The sequence below is a fragment of the Bemisia tabaci genome, chromosome 1, assembly GCF_918797505.1.
Source record: "Bemisia tabaci chromosome 1, PGI_BMITA_v3".
NCBI classification, from domain to species: Eukaryota; Metazoa; Arthropoda; class Insecta; order Hemiptera; family Aleyrodidae; genus Bemisia; species Bemisia tabaci.
Genome location: NC_092793.1, coordinates 20387223 through 20410613, shown reverse-complemented (window position 1 = coordinate 20410613; position 23391 = coordinate 20387223). Strand labels below are relative to the sequence as shown.

Below are 23391 nucleotides of genomic sequence, written 5' to 3'. Positions count from 1 at the left end.
GGTGGAGATTTTCAGACACTGCAAATGAGTTATGTGATCGCCGACTTACACTGTCGATAAGTTTTAGGATCATTAACAGCCTCACAACTTTTTCGAGCAAGAGAAAGTATTTGATTCTGAGAAAATGGGCTTTTTTTGATGAAGAAAAAGCAGCCCTTTGCTCTAGTTTACTCTCTTCCATTAAATTCACCACACATACCGAACCGGCCATGAAAAAGGTGCTAAGAATACTAAAACTAAGTTAAGTGTTTGGAATTAATAGCACTAAATATCCGAGAACTTTATTGTATTTCACTTATGTACAAATTTTTAAAAAATATATCACATTAAAACTGAAACATAATTTACTTAAATCCCTTGCATCTTACAAAAACCTACTACAAATACACACTATTCACTCCACGATTTACTGGTTCAACAGATGATTAGATGTAGAAAAGAAATAATAAGAGAAATTTCTACAGGGCAGTAGTATTAAGGTAGTGGTTATCCTGATCCCTCAAAAATTCTGTTTTTTTGAGAGAATCCTAAATACACTTTGCTCCTTCAGACATATCATTTAATAGAGCAATCCGAACAATCGCAAAGTGAACAGAGTATAAAATTCATTTACAAAGTTAGTTAAATTATCATAAAAGCATTTCAATGCAAAGCAGCATACAGGATTGCCACAGAGTATGGAGAAAGAAATTCCTAGACATCATCCTGATTTTCCTGACATATTTTGATCTAATTACTTGACAATTGAGGATGTACCAGATGTTTAAAAAGACATAATTTGAAATAGTTTTCAGGCAAAATTTTTTGCTTGAAACATCAAACTCTTTATAGAAAACAAACAAAGATGACACAACAATTTTTCTCTGAAACTTTCATATTTTCCCTGACTTTTGAAAATTCATGGACATTTCCCGGTTTTCCCAGTATTCCCTGACTGTGGCAACCCTGAATCATCTGTAACGACAAATCTTGGCTGACAAAGCAATAAAGCTTCTAGTCAAATTAAGCTGTCTTAAAACAACCAATACAAGTCGGTTGCCAACTCTTGACAAAAAGAAGCTGTGGTAGAAGGATAGAATACTACAATGCGACTACATAGGGACTGACAAATTTTTAATTTTCAATAAGTGAAAAGGCACCACCAACTCAAAATTCTAGAACAGAATCATTGAAACTTAAATTAATACTTTTACTGTAGACAAAATTTAGTCCACTCTGCTTGTATCAGAACCTAATAATGATTAAAGTAAGAGGATTAAATGATACAATGTAAGTGATAACTATCCATTAGAGAATTTTATCAAATGTACAATAAACAGAGTTCAAAATTTCGGAAGAGAAAAATCGTTTTTATGATTACATAACATCCATACTAAGCGAGCAAATTGATTACACCCAATCCTTTTGTGCATTAACTGAAAGATTTGCAAGATTGACCCTATACTCGTGCACTATTCTAGAGATATGATGGTGATCTAGAGTGATACAAATAGGATCATTGATGAAGATCTGTAAGACAATCCCTCGGTTATTCACTCATCACCAAGTCCACACTTCAGTTATCCAGCGCAACAATGAGGCTTGTTGATGCATCATTTTCCTCACTTTTTCATCATTTTATTTCCGTTTTCTTCATTTTTTTCTTTCTTATAATATATGCATTCATGCATTATCTATTATCAGGGTCGATTTTCCATCACAACTCATCAAATAATTGAGGTAAGACTGTATGTTGATTACAGATTTTCATTTACAAAAAAAAACAGGGCATTTCCCTGCAGAGCACATTCAGGTGATTGAGTCTAAGTAGTCTTCATGATTGGCTCATTGTGAACAAAATTAAAATTAGAATACAAAGAAAATAAAATCAGATAAGCGCTTCATTTCTACTTAAGAATAAACAAAAATCAAAAAGAAAAGAAGAAAAAAAAAGAATAACCTTAATGGAGTTTACGGAAACTGCTCGAAAAGTATATTTTTACCCATTGTGAGTAAATTTAGAATTTTATAGATAGTTTGAAGGATTTTGGTTAGGTCAGGCAGAAAGGAGATCATACATCTCAGGGTAAAATTTTGGATTTTCTCATTAGATTTCAAAATTCGACATCATTTTCAGAGTCACGAGACTTTGACTGAAGGACCATTGACAATTATTGTTAATCCAACTGGCTTGGATAAATCTATTTACATTGACACAGTATACTACTTACACTTGATACTGAGATTATAGTTACAATAACTATCGACTAAGGAAAGTTCCATACAAAATACATGAGCATAAAAAATAAGTTTAACGCTTACTGATTAAAGCCGAAAAGTTTTCTATTTCATTGAAACTTCAAAAATGTACTGAAAAAAGTTTTGGGTGTTATCAGTGAAAATATGCTTCGTTCAGAAAATTAATGCTTCACTGTGCCTCTTTTGTTTATCTTTTTTGTGGGTACAAATTTCTTTTTTTTGGCGCAAAAAGGTCATACTGACAAATGGACCCTTAACAATTATTCAAATGAAATATTCCACTTGTTCAAAACCTTCAAACCTTAAGAACTTCCCAAATAATTTCAAGCGTATGATAAATTTGGAAATCCCCATATTCTTCAAATCCGATAAATATAGGCAGAAGTATAACAATTCTTTAAATTTTGAAAAGCAGAGAGACCCCATCTCTAATAATGGATTTAGTTCCTACAAAAACCTTGAATCAGATCTGCTGCAAGTCCAATTTCACAAAATTCCCGATGCTCAAAAATTTTATGGCAAAACTCTCATTTGGAAAAGAAAGAAAGAACCTTTAAAAGGTTTAATTATTACCGAATCAATTACAAGAAAAGGAGACTTTCATACAGACACTGTGATCAAGATCGCTGCAATAAATATAAAATTGTACTACTCATTGAATTTAAATCATATGTTAATCGCAATGAGAGGATTGAATATTTTGAACAGGTGCAGATATTAACTGAAATTGAAATATAATGGAGGCATTAGCTGCTAAGTACATCCTTAAATGATGCAGTCTGAATTATATTCCTTGAAATGAGAATTCTACATAAGAGAGTTTTAAATGTGACGTAGTTCTATTGTAATTTTGATCGACAGATGATAACCTTGTGATACAAACGTCTTCTCTAATATTAAGTGCGCTTTTCTATTTTTAGAGTTGAGCTGAGATATTTTTGCTTTAGTATCCATCATTCTGCCACCTTAGGACAACCCTATTGCTCAATACTCTAAAATTAAAAGTACAAATTAAATTAAATTATTGATGAGAAATCATTAAATGGATAATAATACAGATTTCACAAATATTGGTGTACAAATTCTCATTACAGCAACAATGAACTCCATAAAAAAAATCCTGCGTGGTCAAACAAAAAGAGGGCGGTCAAAGATTATCTATGAGATAGCAAAGAATTAAATTTTCTGTACTTTCAGAGAGTTTTTTCTGGTTTCAAAAGGAACTTTTGAAAAATTTTGTTGCATCTGCAATCAAACAAGCGCAAAATCATGTAATCTTTTGGAGCAAATGTTAAAATATTGGTTGTCTTTAGGTACAGAGGCAGGTATTATTCAGACGTTTAGTGTTGACATCAATAAAAAAAATTTACAAAATTGGAGGAAGAGGCTCTATCTACTTCTTCCGAAATTTAAAAAGATAAAAAAGGAATTTGCGAAAGTAGTTTCAAAATCGATAACAGATGAGCAAACTTAGCAAAAGCATAAATGCAATCCTAAATTAGGAAGCTGGGTTCAACTATGAGGTGATCTTAAGTTTACAAAAAGTTGATGACCACATTGAGCAAATAAATAAACAGTAGAAAATTAAAGAATTGATAGATGAACTAAAGAATTCACATTATTTAGAACTTGCAGCTCAGTACGTGCAATTCCTAACGGATGAATCTATTAAAACCATCGTTGACATTAAGTTCACCAACCGCTGATCATACAACAAGAGGCCGTATACAATTGGTCAACTGGCACTAGGTATTTAGTTGGTTTTTTTTTAGTGATTCAAGGGGGAAAAAAGAAAGAAATAAAATAAAATAACTCGTAGATGTCCTATTGAACGACACTATATCTTATTCATTAGCCTTATACAACTGGATTAACTTTTACTGGTTAAAGCTTCTTGTTTCAAGCCTTCACCAGAGCATTATGAACAGCACTTTCAAATGATTTTAAAAAAAAGTTATACATGTGATAAAAATCAAGGGCACTACAATAAAAAACAAACTAGCATTAGAGCAAATAGGGTTATCTTCTGACTTAAAAACAATCCTAATTAAACTGTATAGTGCATGCCTCATCACCTGTTGCTCATGGTAGTGGGTGATGAGCAACAGGTGATAAGTGATAAGGCATGAATTTTATTGTTTGATTATGGTTGTTTTTAAGTTGGAAGAAACACATATTTGCTCTAATACTGGTATTTTAAAAACTCTTGTGCCTTCAATTTTGACCACATTGTGGTGGTACTGATGACGGCTAGAGACAAGAAACTTCAGCTAATAAAATTTATCCACCTTTGCAGTGTTTTTGTCTCTCAAAGACATACATCCTTTGACTTAGTGTCTGAAATGTTTAAATGTTTAAATTCTCTCATTACATTCATCATATTTTCAGGTAAATATCCTGATGAAGATTCTGGATTAGCTGCCAGTTTTTCTGGGATTCTTTGGAGAAGAACTAGGTGTTCCATTGGACCTCAGGGCTACAATTTTTTATTTTTTTTCATCACTCCGAGAGTTATTACTGCCTAGTTGACATGGACTGACATTTTTATCGACAAAAAGGGTTCCAACACAGAAAAATAAAAAATTCTCTATTTTAGACATTAATTTCCAGGCAAATATCGTAAATTGGATATTTTATGCCTTGTGATGATCCCCGTTCTTCCTACTTATTCCAGTTCTTGACACCATTATTTAACTTGAATAAATGATCAAACTATATGAGAGTACTGAAATATTCTGTTGGTACACCAAGTTCAAAGGAACAATATTGGAAATAGTAAAAGGGAAGTTGAAATATGAAAAAATGCAGACACGTCCTGAACCTCAGACTTTTTGGTGAGCAATACCCACAAAAAAATATCAGCGGTAGACCCTTAATGGATCACTAAAAAAACTTTTGTACTTCTCAAACCAAAACATTCAGAGAATGGTGAGCATACTGCAGAAAAGTATACCATTTACTTCTTACTTTAAAGGAAGCAATAAAAACTAATTGTAAAATGAAATCCTGAAGGTTTACAAAGACGTGCAGTTTTTGAATCCACTTCATTAAAATGGAGCAACTACTTGGAATATTATGAATTTTTTTAATTCATGGTTAAATACAATTATAAAAAGAGGTCTGATACAGAATTTTTTTCTTTCAGAAATCTGACAACAAACTATGAGAAAAAGTTAAGAAATTTTGGAAACAAACAAGATATTCCCGAGTTATTGGATGGTGATCTACATTCAAAAAGTTTGGAGGAAAAATTGTACTTGCAGCTGTGATACTCATTTTAGAAACAATTTCTGTGATGGGGGGGAGGGGGGAGGTACAAAAAATTAAAAATAAAAACTTAACGTTATTTGATCAACTTTGATATAGTTTCTACTTGAGAGATTAGTCCAAAAGAAAAGTCAGGAGTCAACAAACAAATTTGCAGGTAACGGTGACTGAAGGAAAAAAATTATTTACAAGATTTATCAAATTAAGACTGGCAATGTAGCCTTGAATGCAACAAATATACAGCGACTTAAGAGCAACTGAATAAAAAAGGAAGAGTCACAATACAAATAAAACATTCACACTTACTGTAATGTAACATTACATAGGTATAACATTCTTTGGACAGCTAAAGTTAACTAGCCGAGTTGTTTTATCTGTTGTTCAAAGTGACACCTGTCGACTGTGAATTATTGGTCTGTAGAGTGAACTGTGTTGTGGATAAATTTTGCTGTTGCAATGCTGATGTTTGTGGATTTGTTTGTTGTTTAGGTGATGTTGAAAATATAACTGAAACAAGATTCAGAAAAGCATTAGTTGACCTCAAAAAAAAATGTAATTATATGCCATTCTGTCAGAAAATTTTATAAGTGTCACTCGTGATTTGACAAAAAACAAAGTTGGCTGTATTCTTTTGTGTAAATATCACTAATTGAAGGAAATAGTGATGGGTTGAAATTATCTTTCCATGTTTAAAAGTTATAAAAAAATTAAATAAAAATAACATACGATGATTTTACCGTCATAATTAAATATATAAAGCCATAAGTCCCACAATGAGTTGGACACTGCATGGTAGTGATTCATGATTCAACTGACATGATCTAACTAGAGCCAACAGGCAATCTGTGTTAATCTTAAACAAATTTTGTATTTTGACACTACGAAACAAAAATTGTCAAAGTCCATTAAACTTTTTCAATTGTTTCTTGGCCCTGAAAGACGTTCACGAATAAATGATAGACTGAAAGAATACTGTCTAGTGGCATCACAAACCTTAAGAGCATTCAACAGATGCTTCTCATGGGTTGAGAGGGAATATTTTTGTCAACATTCATGAAGATTTTTTTTTTTTTTATATATATTACTTAACTGTCCATAGGAAAAGGGACCAGGATCCATGAGAAATTAAATTAGGAATGCTAGAGCAGAGAGAAGTAATCTAAAAACATTTTGTGGCAAAACAAAAATGCCGAAAATTGTCAAGCCAAAACAATGGCAGAATATATTCACCGTTCAAAATATGTAGTTCTATGGGAAACAAATTAAAATTCTTACGAGAAAAAACACTGAAAACAAACATTTCTCCCCCTTGTTAAAATTCTAATCCACCATGTCTCAGGTATGAAATTCGCTAGTCAAAAAGCAACTTTACAGCTTAGATTTGCACAGAAAAAAAAACTGAACTGCTCACAACTGATTCTTTCGAACGCTCGAGAGAGTTTGCCTTTGAAAACTCAAAATTTGGTATTACAACTCGACAAAAATGGCTGAGTACTGAAAATTTTATCTTTGTGAACGGTCGCACATAAAGAATACTTACTTAGAATTATAATTGACTTCCAAACCAAAAAAAAAAAATTATGAAGAAATCTTGCAATAATTATTAGGTTGAAATTCATTGCTAGGTTTGGAATGTTTGGGTTGGGGAACAAGAGAGTCCCTCCTCTCCCCTCCCCCCCCTATCTTGTGTGCAGAAATGGAATTTTTCAAGTTCATGCTTAATTTTATACCACTGAATATAACTGCTCATTTGACATTGAAGAGAAAAACTTGACAGAAATAGCTACCTGTTGAGGGCGAGGAACAAACTTTGTCTGAAGCTGACATTCTGGAGAAGGCAAGTAAAGTGTCGGGGAAATTAGGAGGCGTTGCAGGCGTATTACACGGAGTACAAACCTAAAGAAAAAGAAAAATTAGTTATTAGACCATATGAATAAGGATGCTGCGAAAGAAGACATACATGGGTTCTATGCCCATGATTTCGAAGAAAGACTTAGAAAAAAATCAATATTTATTCCTAAGTATGCGCATATCACCTTCATTATTGAGTAATGTGTGTGCGTATCTATTTGTTTCATTATATTTTATAATTCATATGCATGTTTATTATTTTTTCCACAGATGTGTGAACTGTAGGAATTCTGTTATATAATTGATCAAAAATGTAGTGAGGAATAGGGGGGAGGGGGGAAATTACTGCAAATTTGACTTTCCTCACCAAAATTGATCAGACAAAGCTCCTGCAATCAAAGAAATTGAAATTGTGGTATGAGAGCTTTCCTCATGAGAAACTGAGTATTTAAATTCACTGATAAAACAATAAGGATCTATATTTCTGGCTCATTCATAGAAACACCTTCCAGTGGCCGAAGTGCGTAATCACGTACATCTCCGTTGCGATGTTTCAAAATTCCTGCTCCTATTCTATTTTGCCGAGAAAAAATAGGTAACTATGTAACTTAATAATACAGAATATTCTGCTGACAGAGAGGAAAAACTTAAGGCAGTTTTCAAAAAGTTAGTTTTTTGAGGAACAATTAAAGTATGTCAGGAAGTCTGCAACGTCGCAACCGGAGATACGTGGTTTCGCACTCGAGCCATCAATTTAAAATAACTATAGATGATGGCACACACTTTGTTTCGAAAATGAGCTAAAATCGATGGTTCCATTTGGCGAAATCGAGTCGAAATAAAAGAAAAGTGATACAAATAGCGCACTGAAAAAAAAAAAAAATACATTGGATCTAGAGTCCAGACTCTTGAAAGCATTGACAAGAAAAAATACTCTTGATTCAATCAGATTTAAGCTTTAAATCGAAAGGAAATCCGCTCCAATTAAGAGGCTTGGTTCTTGATTTAGGCAAAAATCCGATTGAATTAAGAGTATTTTTTCTTGTCGATGTTTTTAAGAGTCTGGACTCTAGATCCAATGTGTGTTTTTCTTCCAGTGCGGGCCCCTTGTTTTCCAAATAAAAAAAAAATTTAAACAATTTTTTTTTAAAAAAACCGAGGTTTCTTCCTTTCGAGCCAAGTCGATCCATTCTCAACGTTGCGAAACTGAGCAGACCTTTGGCCGCTGGAGGAAACAATCGTGCCTTGAGCATTATAAAAATAAATCGGCGAAAAGCATTTGTAGGGAGGCGCCGTGGCGCGGTGCGGCCGGGAAAGAGATTCGATGATGAGGGAAGGGCGATGTCGTTGACCGGGGCGACGACAACGATGTGCGGAGCGATGCAAAACACGCCGCACAGTGGATCGAGTCAATAGGAGAGGTCGGACAAGTTTTGGAAACTTTAAACGCTTATAACTCCGTTTATACAAATCTTTGAGGTTCTAAAAGTGGGTATAATTGGTTTCCTCGTAAAATTTCCTTCTAAAACCACCCCTTAAAATTTAAAATGTGACGAAATAAACATCAAAATTTGCAGTTCTAGTCAAAATTTTCATGTCCGACCTCTCTAATTGACTCGATCCATTGTGCGCCGCTCCGGCTGGATTGTTTCCTCACAAGCTTATCACCCGCGGATTTATTTTCTGTTTCATCGGTTTTTTGCACATGTCGCATCCACCCGAAAACAGATGTCCGTCGAGTGGTAATAAGTGTTGAGTGTCGCCTCAGAGGAGCGTCCCTGGTGCTTTTGGGAATCCAAGATGACTCGCTCGGCGCGGAGGGTCAAGGAGCTCGTGAATCCCAAAATGGAAAGAAGAAAATCTCATTTCTTCTTAACGACTGCTGAAGTCAAAAATGCGATTCTCAATTTTTGCGACTTTTGAAAATCTCCCATAAGTTTCCATTTTTTCACAAGGCGACGAAGTTTCCTTGGGTTTCAAAATTCCCTGACTAGTCTGGGATTTTGAATAGGTACTTACATGAAGTCTATGACTTTTCAACCTTCTTTTGAGCATTATTTCTCATAAAAATTATTTTCACGGAGAGTTTCAAACTAACACAAGGTCTCTTGGAATTGAGAAAATGCGTTTTTTGGCTGGAGGAAAAATTTCAAGGATCCGCGACAAAATTCAACGACTTTTTTATAGAAAACTAAAACAGAGATTTGCAACATCGCAATCGTAGCTACACATTTTTCGACTTAAGCCATCGATGTGCAATATTGCAACTTTCCTGTCATAATTTATTCTAAAGGATGATTGATACTTATAATTCACGTTCCTGTCCTCTCGTCGTTCTTTCTGATATGAGTGTTCTCTACGGATTCAAAACGAAAAAATCAAGTGATTTTCTCTAGAAAAATACTTATTTCGAAGAAGATGTCGAAACACCGGAATCACGATTAAATTGTAGGCCACTCTCATTCAACCTACAATTAGACAAGGAATCATGAAAACTGCAATCTAAGAAAATGTTTGCAATCCGAAGAAAATTTCCTGGAAAATTTGGTCATTTTCAAGGGGAGAATATTCATTTATGGAGAAATAATCGCATGATTCATGCATGTTCCAAATTTTGTTGAACATATTTTAGAGTTTGAGGCGATCATTTAAGTTTTGATTAAAATTCTGAGAGCACCGAGCTAACTGATTTCAAGAAAAAACCTAAAATATAAGTAATTCATTTTTCTCTTAGGCTACCCGAAAGTTATGTAGGTAATAAGCATGAAGCTATGATGGTTCCAGGCAATTACACCGCCTTCTGATATTTCTCATTTAGGCCCCGGTTCTATCACTTCTTGTTACGGATTTATTTATCCTCTGGTTAAAATTTAACAAACACTTGGGGGGCACCTGATAAATTTATTAACTGGTAATTATGACGGTCAGTTCCAAAATGTTTCAACAGAACCAAAAATGTCATCTGAACCGTGAATTGTATCATACGAGCCCAGAGCTCCCCAAAAATAACATTAAAAGAGCGTTTAACAAGAGGTTGAATTTAACCATAGGTGATGTAACCGGACCTCATTGATTCACTTATCTGTGAAGAGGCTTTGAGACAAGGCGAATTATATTCATTGACGTTACTGATGAGACATTTGGAGCCAGAAATCACAGGAAACGAGATTACTGAAAGCCGAGCTTGAATTGGCGAGTGACCTCGAGTCACTCGTTGGTCGTCATATCACCGGTACTGCTTGGTAGTTCCACTTGGTGATGAACAGAGTGAAGTTCTTGGATCAGAAGAGAAAACCCCGTAAAATTATGGGCGCTTCGATTTAAATTCACCTCATGAATTCATTCATATAAGTAAATGCTCACTTGATGCTCCATAAGAGAAAACTAAAATGTTAGGAGATGGTCGCGGCAAGTCAATGTGATGAAAAAAAAAAGAGAAAAGAGGCAGATCCAGCAGCTAGACAACACTCGCTTTTCTCCATTTAAAACTGTTTGATAATCGATTCTTGGCGAAGCACTTGACACTTCGATTCATTTCCATAAGATTAAACGGAGAGGGAACAATGATGCCAACTTACTGGAGAGACTTCTCGACCGCGGTCGTGAGTGAAAAATAGGACTATGAAAAACAGAAGAACTGGCGTGCATTAGCTCGAAAATTAAATGTATATATACAAATACTCTACGACTTAATTAGTAGGAGAGCTTAATGGACCGCAAACCGTGCAGAAAAGCCCGATCGAGGTGTTTCGTGTATAACTAGTTAGGCAGCAGCCACCCGTCGGTTTTTTTTTTTTTTTTTTTTTTTCATTTGGTCTCGTCATTTTTTAGGGGGAGTTTTTTGGATTGGGCCGGGGTGGCTACCGCCACCTAGAATATCATTTACGAAATTAAATGCCCGTACTTCCGGCAGGGCAAAAAATGGGAGAAGAAACTCTTTTTCTTTTTTTTTTTTTTTCATGAGAAGGGCAAAATCACCCACAGAAAAATATAGGTAGGGGTATTTGGATGATAAGGGTATTTCCAATTATTATGATAGTACCTACCCCTAATAAATTAGGTTACTAACCCAAATGTTGCGGTACTACCACAATAAATTGAAAATTCCCTTAAGTATCATCAAACAAATTGGGGTAATACCTCAATTTCAGGGGATAACCCCTCACAGTTTGTTTTCCGTGCAAATGAGAAGGATATTGGGGCAATACCTCAATTTTAGGGGTTAACCCCTAACAGTCTGTTTTCAGTGCAAATCAGAAGGATAGGAACCTTCAGAAGCCCTGATGAAACAATTCCGCTTTTACCTAAGATTAAGATACACACCAATATTTCAGCAAAATGTGTCTGGTATTTCCATGTTTATTTACTTCCATTGGAGGAATGAATCAGGACAGCATTAGGGATGACGAAATGTGGCCGAGAGATTTCCTCAATTTATATTCTTAGGGGACCTCTGATCCTGACGCCGCGCTGGACACGAACAACGACCTTGGCCTCCTCACCGGCGACCTTGATCGGGTGGGAGCTGGGAGCAGAGGGAAACGATGATTTCCTAATCCCAACCCCTGGCTCCCGTCGTCGCTTGGCAACGGGTCCACGAATAAGCGGGGCTTACAACGGCCCTACACGATTTTGGAAGAGGAATCTGGAAACTTGTCGCCCAAAAATGGAGATAAATCTACGGCCGGGAACCTGTTTCGAAATTTCGATTTCGATATGGCGCACAGGATGATTCAGGATTAGATGCGAGGATTTCAGGACCTCATTTATATATTAAAATAAAAATTTCATGTGGTGCAACTTTAACTCCAAAACAGATTTATTCTCAGAGGTAAAGCTGTATCCCCGTATTTCGAGACGTTATGATTTTTTTTGGAGTATGGTGGTTCTGGGTCTCAGTCGCGGCAAATACGCGATTTATCAGCGGTTTTGTATGAGAATAAAAATTACGCGAACTGCGCCCCAATATTGCGGCAAGAATACTCAGGAGTTCGAATAGTCGCAAGTCTTATTTTCACACTTAACGATGCGAGCTTAATACCTACATTCATAGAGTCGGTAATTTGGGACAGGGGAAATGGTGAGATTTTCCTTCAATATTGCGTGATACTACATACCTACTCCGGAGTTCGAATAGTTGCTCGCTTGATTTCCGCATTTAACCTTTATTCCTTCATTCGTAAACGTCAGTAATTTGAAACAGGGGAGAAACTAAGATTTTCCTTCATTTTCGCGTGATACCGCATGAATACTTCGGAGTTTGAAAAGTTGCGCACTTAGTGTCAGCTTTGACCAGTGTTTTGACTCATTGAAACATTTTTATGCAAATTTCCTTGAACTTTAAAAATTACACGATTTTTCCTGCGTTTCCAGACAAAAGAAATTATACGAGATTTTCATCATAGTATCGCGGAAAAACCGCGATTTTTCCAGCAGTCTTGTGATAAAATATAAAATTACGCATTACTCTGAATAAGTATGTTACATCCCAAATTTTTGAAGCACTTCAATAAGATAAAAAGAATACATTTGAAAAAATGGAGTAGTTTCACTTTTTAACTTGACTTAAGCTTTTACAGTCCTATTGGGTTGAGATGTTCCTTTACTTTCAATTATGACAGGTGCTAAAAGTGCAAAGTAGGTGTATACGTTTCCGAACATTTACATAAATACATAGCTCTTGAAACCAAGAGCTCTCGTCTAAAATTTACACTTACTTGTCCAAAGTGAGCAGCAGGATTTGAGTAGCCAGGAAGAGCAGCTTCTTGAAAGAAAATACTCAGCGCCGTCTGTGAACAAAAAGTTTTAAACAAATTAGGGTTGCTTTGCTATGGCGCACTTTTTGCTTCATTATAAATAACCACCTAGCGGTAAGTTCGACGTATATACAATGATGGACAAAAGGCTACTCTTACATGACAGACACATCTTGAAATGCTATTCGAATGGACTTACACCTTCCCAAATAGCGACGACAATTCTGCCGTGCTATGGAAAAACGCCGTATGAGCCTTTTGACTCTGCCAGATTTCCTTCACTAAAAACCAAATTAACTAGTAAAATTTTGAATATTTTTTTCCAAAATGTTCAGACAATTTTGTACGCAATTTAATCTAAATTTTCTGAAAATTTCAAAGAAAAATATGCATAACTGTCGTCAAAAATACATGTTTTGTCAAGGGAAATTTGGCAACTATCGAATGTTCACACTGCGTTCTTCCTTAGAACGGTAGAATTGACGGCAAAATAAGTGTGACCGTTCACAGAAGAAAGGGCCTAAGATCACGGGGACAAGATTTACGATACAGCGATTTTTAAAATGTATAGTTGAGTAGAAAAACCGGACTTTAAGACATCAACGGACAACTCTAGTGTGACCATAAAATTGAGAAACGAGTGGTTAAGTTTACTTTTTTATCGACAAAGGGCTTTTACTTGCATTCGAATCCGGCAATTTTGTGATATGAGCATGACGATCGAATTTGCAACAGCCTCCTCTAAAAACTACGCTCTTTGAACAACGATCTTCAAACCACCATTACGGAGGAGCAAAATTTACGTGATCATAAGATCCGTCAATTGTGTGATCGGTGAGGAAATGTTTGGCCAAAACCACCGAAAAATTCTTCGGAGAAATTCCTACGATTTATTGATTTTTTTTCCGCTTTGAAGAAAACTCTCTCAGCACTCCCGGTGGAATTTTTGCAAGTAAAGAGACAAAGCGAGAGTGGGGGAGAGAGAAAGAGAAAACAGATATATCACTTGGAAAATTTTGGGAAAATGAGGAAATTTTTCGAAAGCGCGCGGGGAAAAACCACGCATAGAAAAAAAATTAGGAATTTTTCAGCCATTCCTGGCTGATTTTGGCGCCAACCAGAAGTGAGGTTGTAATTATATTAATATGAATTAAAAAAAAAAAAAACAGTAGAAGAAGCTGTACAAGAGTGTGTGATGGTGTGTGCGTGAGAGACAACGGAAGCTGTTGCGGTTGCCCTAACTGCGTGGGCAAAATGTAAACAAACCTGCGCAATCGAACAATAATACGGATCGGCTGCTATTTTCGTTTTCCTCGAGACCCGGACCCGGTTCAAGGTCATTCGGCACCTCCATCCATCAGAGCTCCTCCACGCCACGGTTCGCGAATACGTCATTGCCCGCACCGTATATTTCCCTCGGACAAAGGACGTAAAACGCACAAAAAAAGAGGGGATTGAGTTTGGTTCGAGTGAAGTTGCGGAACATTCCAACGCGGAATTATTGCAAAGATACAGCCGTTGCGTTGTCAAGGAGCTATTTTTGCAACATGATTTCCTATCTCTTGATTTTTTTTCTATATGATCACAATATTTTCACATCATTGGATCAATAAATGCCGATTTAAACGTCCAGATGAAAGGATCAACGATGGACAGTTTGCAATGCAAAAAAATGTCAACTTATTCCAATTTCATTGCGATTAATTTCAACAGGAGGATCTCCTTCAATTAGTTGATAGGCAACATACGCGACTCTCAGATGCAGAATTTTATTGCAGGCCTACTTCCTACTTGAGTAAAAGCTTCCACCGCATGTATCGACTTCTGATTTGCGATGGGCTTTCGGTTGACTTTACCGATGAGGTAAACGGAAACTTCTTGATGTTTGACGCTTTCACGGATGAATTTTTCCTCAAATTATTGATTGAAAGCGAATGAGAGCGAGTAAAATTCAAGAGCCCAATCTTTAGCCTGGAGCAAATGCTTGCTTTTCCTGTTTAAACAGATGTTCTCCTTGTTGTAGGTTGTAGGTAATCAGCCTCGTAAAAAATAGTGGCGAAGCATGAATCATCGACTATCGATTTATTCCCGTTTGGGGCTGTAGTCAAGAATTGATTATTAAAGCATACCATGATAATCGGTCCTTATCTGTAGGTTTAAATGGCAGATCAAACCATTTGTCACAAAGCGCGACACGCCACTTGTGAAAAATGCATGAAAATCGTCTCGAAATCGCAAACTTCATTTGCGCTTCAGTTCTGTATCCTCCGTACTTTCTACCTCTACCTCCATATCTTCCTCCACGCTTGTTGCTTCCAAATAATTGGACTTCACTTTGCAACAGGCCATTATACAAGGTCCAGAATGGGAGAAAACATCACATGTTTTCTCTTCAAAATCTTACCTAGAAAACAATTGACACAACGAGAAGTTTTGAAATCAACCCCTGAACAAAATATAAGGAAGTCTTTTAAACACAGGTCAAATGGAATTTCGATTATAAAAATGACGTCATTTGTATTTTTGCCATTCAACAAATAGAAAATATATCTTGTTCCGGAGTTGATTATCAGACTTTCCATAGTGTGATTCGTTTTCCCTGTGGAATTTGGGGAGGAAACACGTAGTTCTGTGCTTTGATTCATACCTTGTCTAGAAGTCAATTAAGAACTACCACTTCTTACTAAGTTTAGAACCAACGTATGGACCGATAATGTCTCTATGGACATTAGTGTTTTTAACAATAAACCATACATTGTAGTTCCAAATTGTAGTCCAAAACTATGAGTAATATATGTAGAAACTGAATGCAATTACTGTTCTCGCCAAATTTTGAGTAAATGCATACAAATCCTAAATGCATACAGTTACACCCTACTTGTCCCTGCCGAGTTAAAAGGATAGTCCATGTAGTATTTAGAAATTGTATACTAGCAAAATAGCAACTTAATTCCACCTGGCCACCACCTCCTGTGTTTTTATATGATGATCATCGTGCACCGGTTGACGAATTCAGAGTGGATACGTAAGGAGGTTGACTAAGACGGCTCTTTCCAGTCTTTTACACAGCCAATTACAGGCACTTAACGTCTTATTACCCACAAAGCGCGGCGCGTCGCGGAACCAGGAGCCCATCTGAAGGCAGACAGAGCGAGCGCCTTCATTTACTTGACTATGCAATATAGGCTACCGCAGAGCACGAATAGTTGCATGAGCGCCGCGCGTAACTTCTTTTGTCCAACTCCGAAGACGAATGGGGTAAATGGACAGGGTGTCCGTATACTAAAACAGGTTGGCCAAAAATCAGTACTTTTTCAGTGCATTCCTCTAGGCTCGATTCATTCTAAAGCAACGTTCCTACAGCAACGATTCATTCTCAATTGTATCGACCGAGGTTTTATTTACTAAAAAAAAATCCATAATTCTGTAGTTTGAAATTTTTGGTTGAGAATGATTCTGTCGGCTCATGCGCAGGAGCTGTCTCCCTTTTATTGGCTGAAAATTCCAAATCAGCAGAGATTTGCTACTTAATCAACGCGACATATCGCACGCTAGTCAGGGTGTTTAATCAGTACTTTTTCAGTACATTCCCAAACAATTCAGTACCTCATCAATAGAAAAATTCAGTACTTCTTCAGTACCTCTATTTGACGAAATTTGAATTTCTCGCTCATATAGAGACAGAAATGACAAAAAAATGAAAAAATTCCTGACTTTTTGCGGGATTTCCGCACTTTTTCAGTACTTCCGGAGCCCCCTTAAAAAATCGGTACTATTTCCGGACTTTCCGAAAATTTCGAACTTGTAGACACCTTGCTAGTTCAACCACGCCAGAATCCGGGACGAATCAGCTTAAAATGAAAGTGTAAGAGAGAATCTATTCAGAGCACAGAAATTCATCTCGCTCGGAAATTATTCCAGGGAAACTCCAATTTTATCGTAAGCTAGGGACGTCACGCAAGTAACAAGAGACAAAGCATCAGTCGACAACCTAGATCGCCGCGTGTAAGAATGCGAAAAAAGTAAATATTAAAAAAAGCCAAAGCTTCAATACCTTATCAAGTACTGGTGTACTGATAACGAGGACGAAGTTATCACTCAAGTGTTCCAGCTGATGCTCTGACAATAGGTCGCGTATTCTCGACGAATGATCCCGATAAAATTGCTTCTTTCAATTCACGTGAGCTGAGAGACATGCATACGATTTGATTGCTATGGAAATGTAATGGATTTAGGAAACAAACGAGATGCGGAAGGTGAAAGGTAAAAAGACTTTCTCGATTGCGACGTCTCAAAATTTCCGCTGTGGTTTGGTTTGTTTTTTTCTTTTCTTTTCTTTTTTTTTTTTGAGCGAATGGATGGCATTGTTTGAAGCAAGGGTGCAAGAAGTTCCCGGCCTTCCTATTTAGAAAACTCTTTTCTCCCGCACGATTTTCATAGTGATTTTGCTGCTGAATATTTCAAATAATACCCATCTCCTGTAAATGAATATTGAATAATAGTAAACCCTGATTTAGTTGTTCATTATTTTTCGACTTGATTAAACATTCAAATCACCCTATCTTCGTGCAACGACGGCGTATGAGTGTGACGAGTGACACGTTTTGTTATCACGAGCGGAAAAATTTATGGCACTCCGGCTTTTTCTATGGCTAGCTCTGAATGCAACTATTCGTGTCCTCGAGATGTCCGTGTTGCATATACAAAAAATTGCAGGCGCTCTGGTTTCCCAAAGCATGCACAACGTACGGCTACGGTTGTTAGTTATGAAGAGATTTCTGCATTGCATTTACAATCGTGCTCATCATAAAATCCTCCGTGTTCGGATGATTCGTATAACACCCTGGTAGCGCAGCAAAATGGTGCGAAATGCGGAAATGTTATCAGTAGTAATTTGCAGGCTCTTTTGGAAATGTTTGTAGTGGAAAATTTGCACCATATGGCAACACTGCCGTGATCCACCACGGTTTATTCGAACTCAAGAGGATTTCATGGTAAAAAATATTGAAAATGCAACGTGGAAACTCCTTGAACTTTAACAACCGCAGCCCTACATTGTGCTAAAGAAAGACAAAGCGCCCGCAATTTTTTATGTATGCAACACGGACATCCCGAAGACACGAATAGTTGCATCCTCGCCCAGCCATTGGAAAAGCCGGAACGCCCTCAATATTTTCCACTAGTGGTGACGAAGTGTGTCACTCATTGCATTCATACGTCGTCGTTGCACGAAGATAGGGCATTCTGAGTACATAATCAAATCGAAAAAAAGGAAATAGGTAAATTAATAATAAATATTATGGAGACTATTCTTGCAGCAAGTACTCACCTGACTTGATCGGCAGCTACGCACTTAACATTTTCTGAATCTTCTCATTGAATTTACTTTGAAATATGTAACTGACAAACTTTCGTGCGTGGCAGCGTTGCCAAATAGTGCAATTTGCGAGACCATTGGCAAAAACGAGCAAAATCACGACCTATATCGTAATCATCGCTGTTTGCTGAGCGACAAATTGACTTAAATTTAAGAATTCCCTGACTTTTCAGATATGTTGAACACAGGACCGGATTTACCTACTTGCCGCCCATGGGCCGCCTGTATTTTGCCGCCCCCTTCTCATTCGTTTTGAAAAATCAATGAAAACCATCAAGTGAACGTGCCGGAGGGGGAGGGGTGCATAAGACGCGTTGCGTTTACTCGTGTTGGACACAGTTTTTGCGAAAGCCCTGTCAACACTATTAGCAAAAGTTCCCGGAACTTGGCGCGAAAGTTAAGTTCCGTAAACCTATCTGTGTGGACAAGGCCTTCCATTTATAAAAAATGAACGAAAAAATTATGAATGAACAAACATAAATGTAGTATAATAATTTAAACTTCCACCGCGTGCGCTGAACACACTGTGTTTGGCGCAATGCGTGAAGTATTCATGCAGTCTTGTAGGCGCTATGCGTTTCACGTCGAGCGCAGCTAAACGCAGTGTGTTTGACGCAGTGCGTGCAGTATTCATGGAGTCTTGAAGGCGCTATGCATCTCACGCCGACCGGTGCTGACCGCTCTGTGTTTCACGCAGTGCGTGCAGTATTCATGCAGTCTTGTAGGCGCTAATATGTGTTTCATGCCGACCGCCGCGGCAGCGCCGTGGGCTTCTCCTTTTCATCTCAAGTTCTTGTCGTCATCCCTCTCTATGCACCGCGCCGTTCCAGACCAAATTCCGTGTTCCTTTAATTAGTATTACTCGACTAATTAAAGGTGTTGTCCATTGTATCACAGAAAGACGACAAAATTGGAAATTACTATTCACTCAGGAAATTAGAAATTTTGTCCCCTTTTCTCGTTTGTAATTTTTTTTTCTGAATCTGTTTTTTTTTTAACCTGCATTTAAATAAATTGCAAAATGTTGCCGTCCTCTAAAGCCGCCATGGGCCGCGGCCCATGTGGCCACCCCCTAAATCCGGCCCTGGTTGAACATGGAATGGTTTCTGATAAAAATCTCATCACAATTAATTCTGCGCTCGAAGTGAAAAAATTAAATTGATTGGCCGAAGAGAAAAATTTCCGCAGCAAAATTCCGGGGGGGGGGGGGGGGGGGGGGGCACACGGAGCTCGGATCCGCGCGCAACAGGCGGCGAAAGGGTCCCGGGACACCGAAAACGGGCGTATCGTAATATGTCTAAACGCCCTTTGGAAAAATATCTTTGAGCAACTGGACATCATTGGATGTAAGCAGGACCTCCAGGATTTTCTTTCACTTTCAAATTTCCTGAAAACTTTCGCTGGCCGCTTCGATGTTGCCAGATTTTTTTTTAAATTTTCACTTCTAGAAAAATGCATAGGAAGAGGGACATAAAAATTGCTCAAACTCTCTCGAAGGGCACCGTCTGAAGTCTTCGAGGCGACACGCTACTCGTCAAAACCCCCGACCGCATCCAGCAAATTGGCAACATTTTTTTCCTTAATTTAAACCTATGGAAATGAATCGATTCTTGGAGGGGCCAGGTGCTCCAACAATCATCGATTATTCAACATAGGTTTAAATGGAGGCAATGCGGTGTTGCCAAATTGCTGGATCAGAGTGTCTACTTGAACGAGCTGGCCACGAATCAGTGCTTTTCCGGTGCTTTTTCAGTACATTCCCAAGAAATTTAGTACCTCAACAGAAAGATACAGTACTTTTTCGGTACCTCCAATTGACGGAATTTGAAAAATTTCTAAAATTTCAATTTCCCGCTCAAATTGCGACAAAACTTACACGTAGATGAGAAAATTCCGGGCCAACTTGCGAAATTTCCACACTTTGACAGTACTTTCGTACCGCCCTTAAAAAATCAGTACTATTTCCGGACTTGTAGACACCCTGTGGATCCGCCTCTGTCCGACCGCCCCTACGAATTTCCCCATTTTCCAGAACACCGGAAGTGCTGTTTCCATGTGACTTCCTCTGTTCTTGGGCGACGCCAAAGCAGAGCTTTCGAGTTCGGAGGTGGTCCCACGGCCTCAGGCCGACACGACAGGCAGTTGTGTGGCTCGCATAAGCGGAGGGCGAAATGAACCTCGGCGCTGACAGCCTTGACGAATGTTTACATGGAGATAGTGCGGCAGTTGCGACGGGGACAGCGGCGGGAGCGTGTGGCTGGGCCGAGGGGTCACTGGCTCACTGCGCCACGCTGAGCAGCGATTAGGATTAACACCTTGGCTTCCACTTCCAACCGAGCCAAGCGACACCATCCCACTTGCCCGGCCCGCACAACGCCACATTCGCAGTTCGCAAAAACCTGGCCCAAGTGACGAAAAATGAATGCATATCGCACACAGCACAGACATAGGGGCCCTTCATAAATTACGACACTCGACGAGAGGGGGGCTGTGCTGCCGTGATAGCGAAGAGAGCAGTAAGTGGATTTCTGTATGAGCCATGGTTATCACATGATTTTGCGGGTCTCGAGGCTCATCCCGGCGTGCACTTACTGCTCTCTTCGCTATCACGGCAGTATGGGCCGATGATAGGAGAGGAATCTGCCGTTTTGCATGAGACATGTGACATCATACGAAAATACTCGTCGGATCGGAGGCGAATGGACTCTCTCCACTCAGGGTTTCCGTCAGGTCTTCATTTTTCAATACCTTAACTTTGTTGCTTTATCACTTTCCTCACTCAAAATTTTTCAAGTTCCCTGATTTTTCCTGGACTTTTCCTGGCATTCAAACTTAATTTCCTCATATTTTTTTCCCCTGAATACCTACACTGACTTTTGCAAAACTTTGGACAAAATTTCCACTTTTAAAAATTCAATGTTTGAGAAAAGGACTCAAAAGTTGTTCATGCTCTCTCCAGGAATGCAGAATCTTCAAAGCATCCACATTTTCACACGCCCACTTGCAGGCTTTCCACAAAATTTCCCACCAATTTAAAAAAGATGACCGTTTTCCCTGTTTTTCTTTGACTTTCAACTAAGTAATGACCCTCCACAATGTTCCTTCCTCCGACGATTTCATGCGCCCCGGCAGGCATGTGATGAGGCATTTTCTGCACTCTCTGGCTCTTTCGAATGGCACCGACTGAAATTGCTACACCAACGCACAGCTTGCGAAATCCTCTGACTTCCTAACATTTCCAGACTGCCAGAAACTCTGCCACAGGTATCCTAGTAATCTTGGCTATGGGTAGGGAGTCTCGGCAGGCTCATCCCCCCCTCCTCCCATAAAAGTTGTGATCATATGAACATAGCTGCTCCATGACGCCCTGAGGGATGGTTTCCCAAACAGACAATACAGACCTGGTCATGTAAACTTTAACTCTCCTACAATATCTATGCCAATACTGGATCGGCTTCAACAGTTAGAGCTCCTTCCAGATATTAAGTTATACTTGCATCCAAATGGCACCACTAGTCAGTGCCAATACCAACAAGATATGCTTCTTGTCTTAATATAAGATGAACAATTTCAAAAAGTTTCCCATCATATTGAAAAATATCAACAAAATATTGTAGATTGTACAATTGCAGATCGTAAAAATTTTCCCTTTAAGTGTGAGTAAATCCAAAGAACAGTCACAGTGAGAATTACGTATGAATAATAGACAGAAGACGTTATGATGATTTCCATTGGATGCGCTAAATTTTACACAGGAACAAATAATCGCATGACCATGGAATCTTATATTTTAAAGGATTCCAGGGGAAACACAAATTGAGTCAGTTATCACAAACATTAGGACATGATCAAGGACGTAAAAATCTTGATAAACGAACTCATCAAGGAAAGAAGTTGGGCCAAAGTGATTTCTTTTCACATCTACCATAGAGAGCGACATGATAGGTGCAATGATAAAGCAAACTTATATAATCTTATCAGATTCTTCTTTATACTAAGCGCACCCTAACAGTCCCACTGACCTTCCAAGATTGTTTAGCGTTTTGTCGCGACACTTAGTATTCAAATGTAAACACGCGAGTCACTAATACCTAATTGAAATGGAATCTAACAACACCAACCATTAGGTATCAAGTAGTCTTGTTTTCAAAATGCCCATATTTAACAAAGCTCTTAATATTTTACATATTCAGACAAATGGTAATCAAGTAATAGTGGTATAAATTAGTCTTGAGCGTAAGTCAGAGAATAAAGCTCAAGGTCATTCAAAAAGCTCCTAAAACCCATAATGTAATACTGAGAGACAAAAACCTGGGTAGACATTATTCATGTCTACAATATCACAACAAACAGTTCATAACAGCACCATCATGGCATGAGGTGGTGAATTCCACAGGCATGTTGATGACCTTTGAGAGCATGTGAAGGAAATAGAAATTTCAAGGGAACAGCCATCAATAAAAGAAAAAGTGACTCGAAATTGATGAATTTGGTTAATTCGTTTCGGTAACACGAAATCATCCCGAAACTATGCAGTTGAGTAAATATTAGAAGTATTGCGTCTAAGTTTAGCCGGGAGGTAGGTCAGCCATTTTCTGATGAAAGCATACGAATCAAAACACTACGGGATGGACGGAATTTTACCTCAAATTGCCATTGAGCGGCTTGTAACAACTGTTTCGCTTGCTCCCGAGCACATCCAGCGGCCAGAACGAATTGGTTTATCATTACTTGCTCTCGAAGTGAATCCATTTTTCAATAAATGACAAAGATTTTGACACCGGAATCACGAGGCAGACACAACAACACAACACAAAAACACTGATAAAATAATCAAAACAAAACTTGTTTTCATTCCATTCAGTGACGTCAACTCTGGATTCTGATTGGCCAACGCGAGAA

The 23391-nt window shown here is 38.0% G+C and overlaps 1 protein-coding gene across 1 annotated transcript; it reads right to left on the bottom strand.

The window, feature by feature from the left end:
- Window positions 1-269: 269 nt before the first annotated feature.
- Window positions 270-23334, bottom strand: LOC109039824 (UBA-like domain-containing protein 2). The gene is made up of 4 exons (XM_019055492.2): window positions 23134-23334; window positions 13074-13145; window positions 7293-7401; window positions 270-6012 (listed from the first exon to the last, which is right to left on the bottom strand). Exons 1-4 carry the CDS (start codon window positions 23239-23241, stop codon window positions 5876-5878), a joined length of 426 nt encoding a protein of 141 aa, XP_018911037.1. The 5' UTR covers window positions 23242-23334; the 3' UTR covers window positions 270-5875.
- Window positions 23335-23391: the final 57 nt, after the last annotated feature.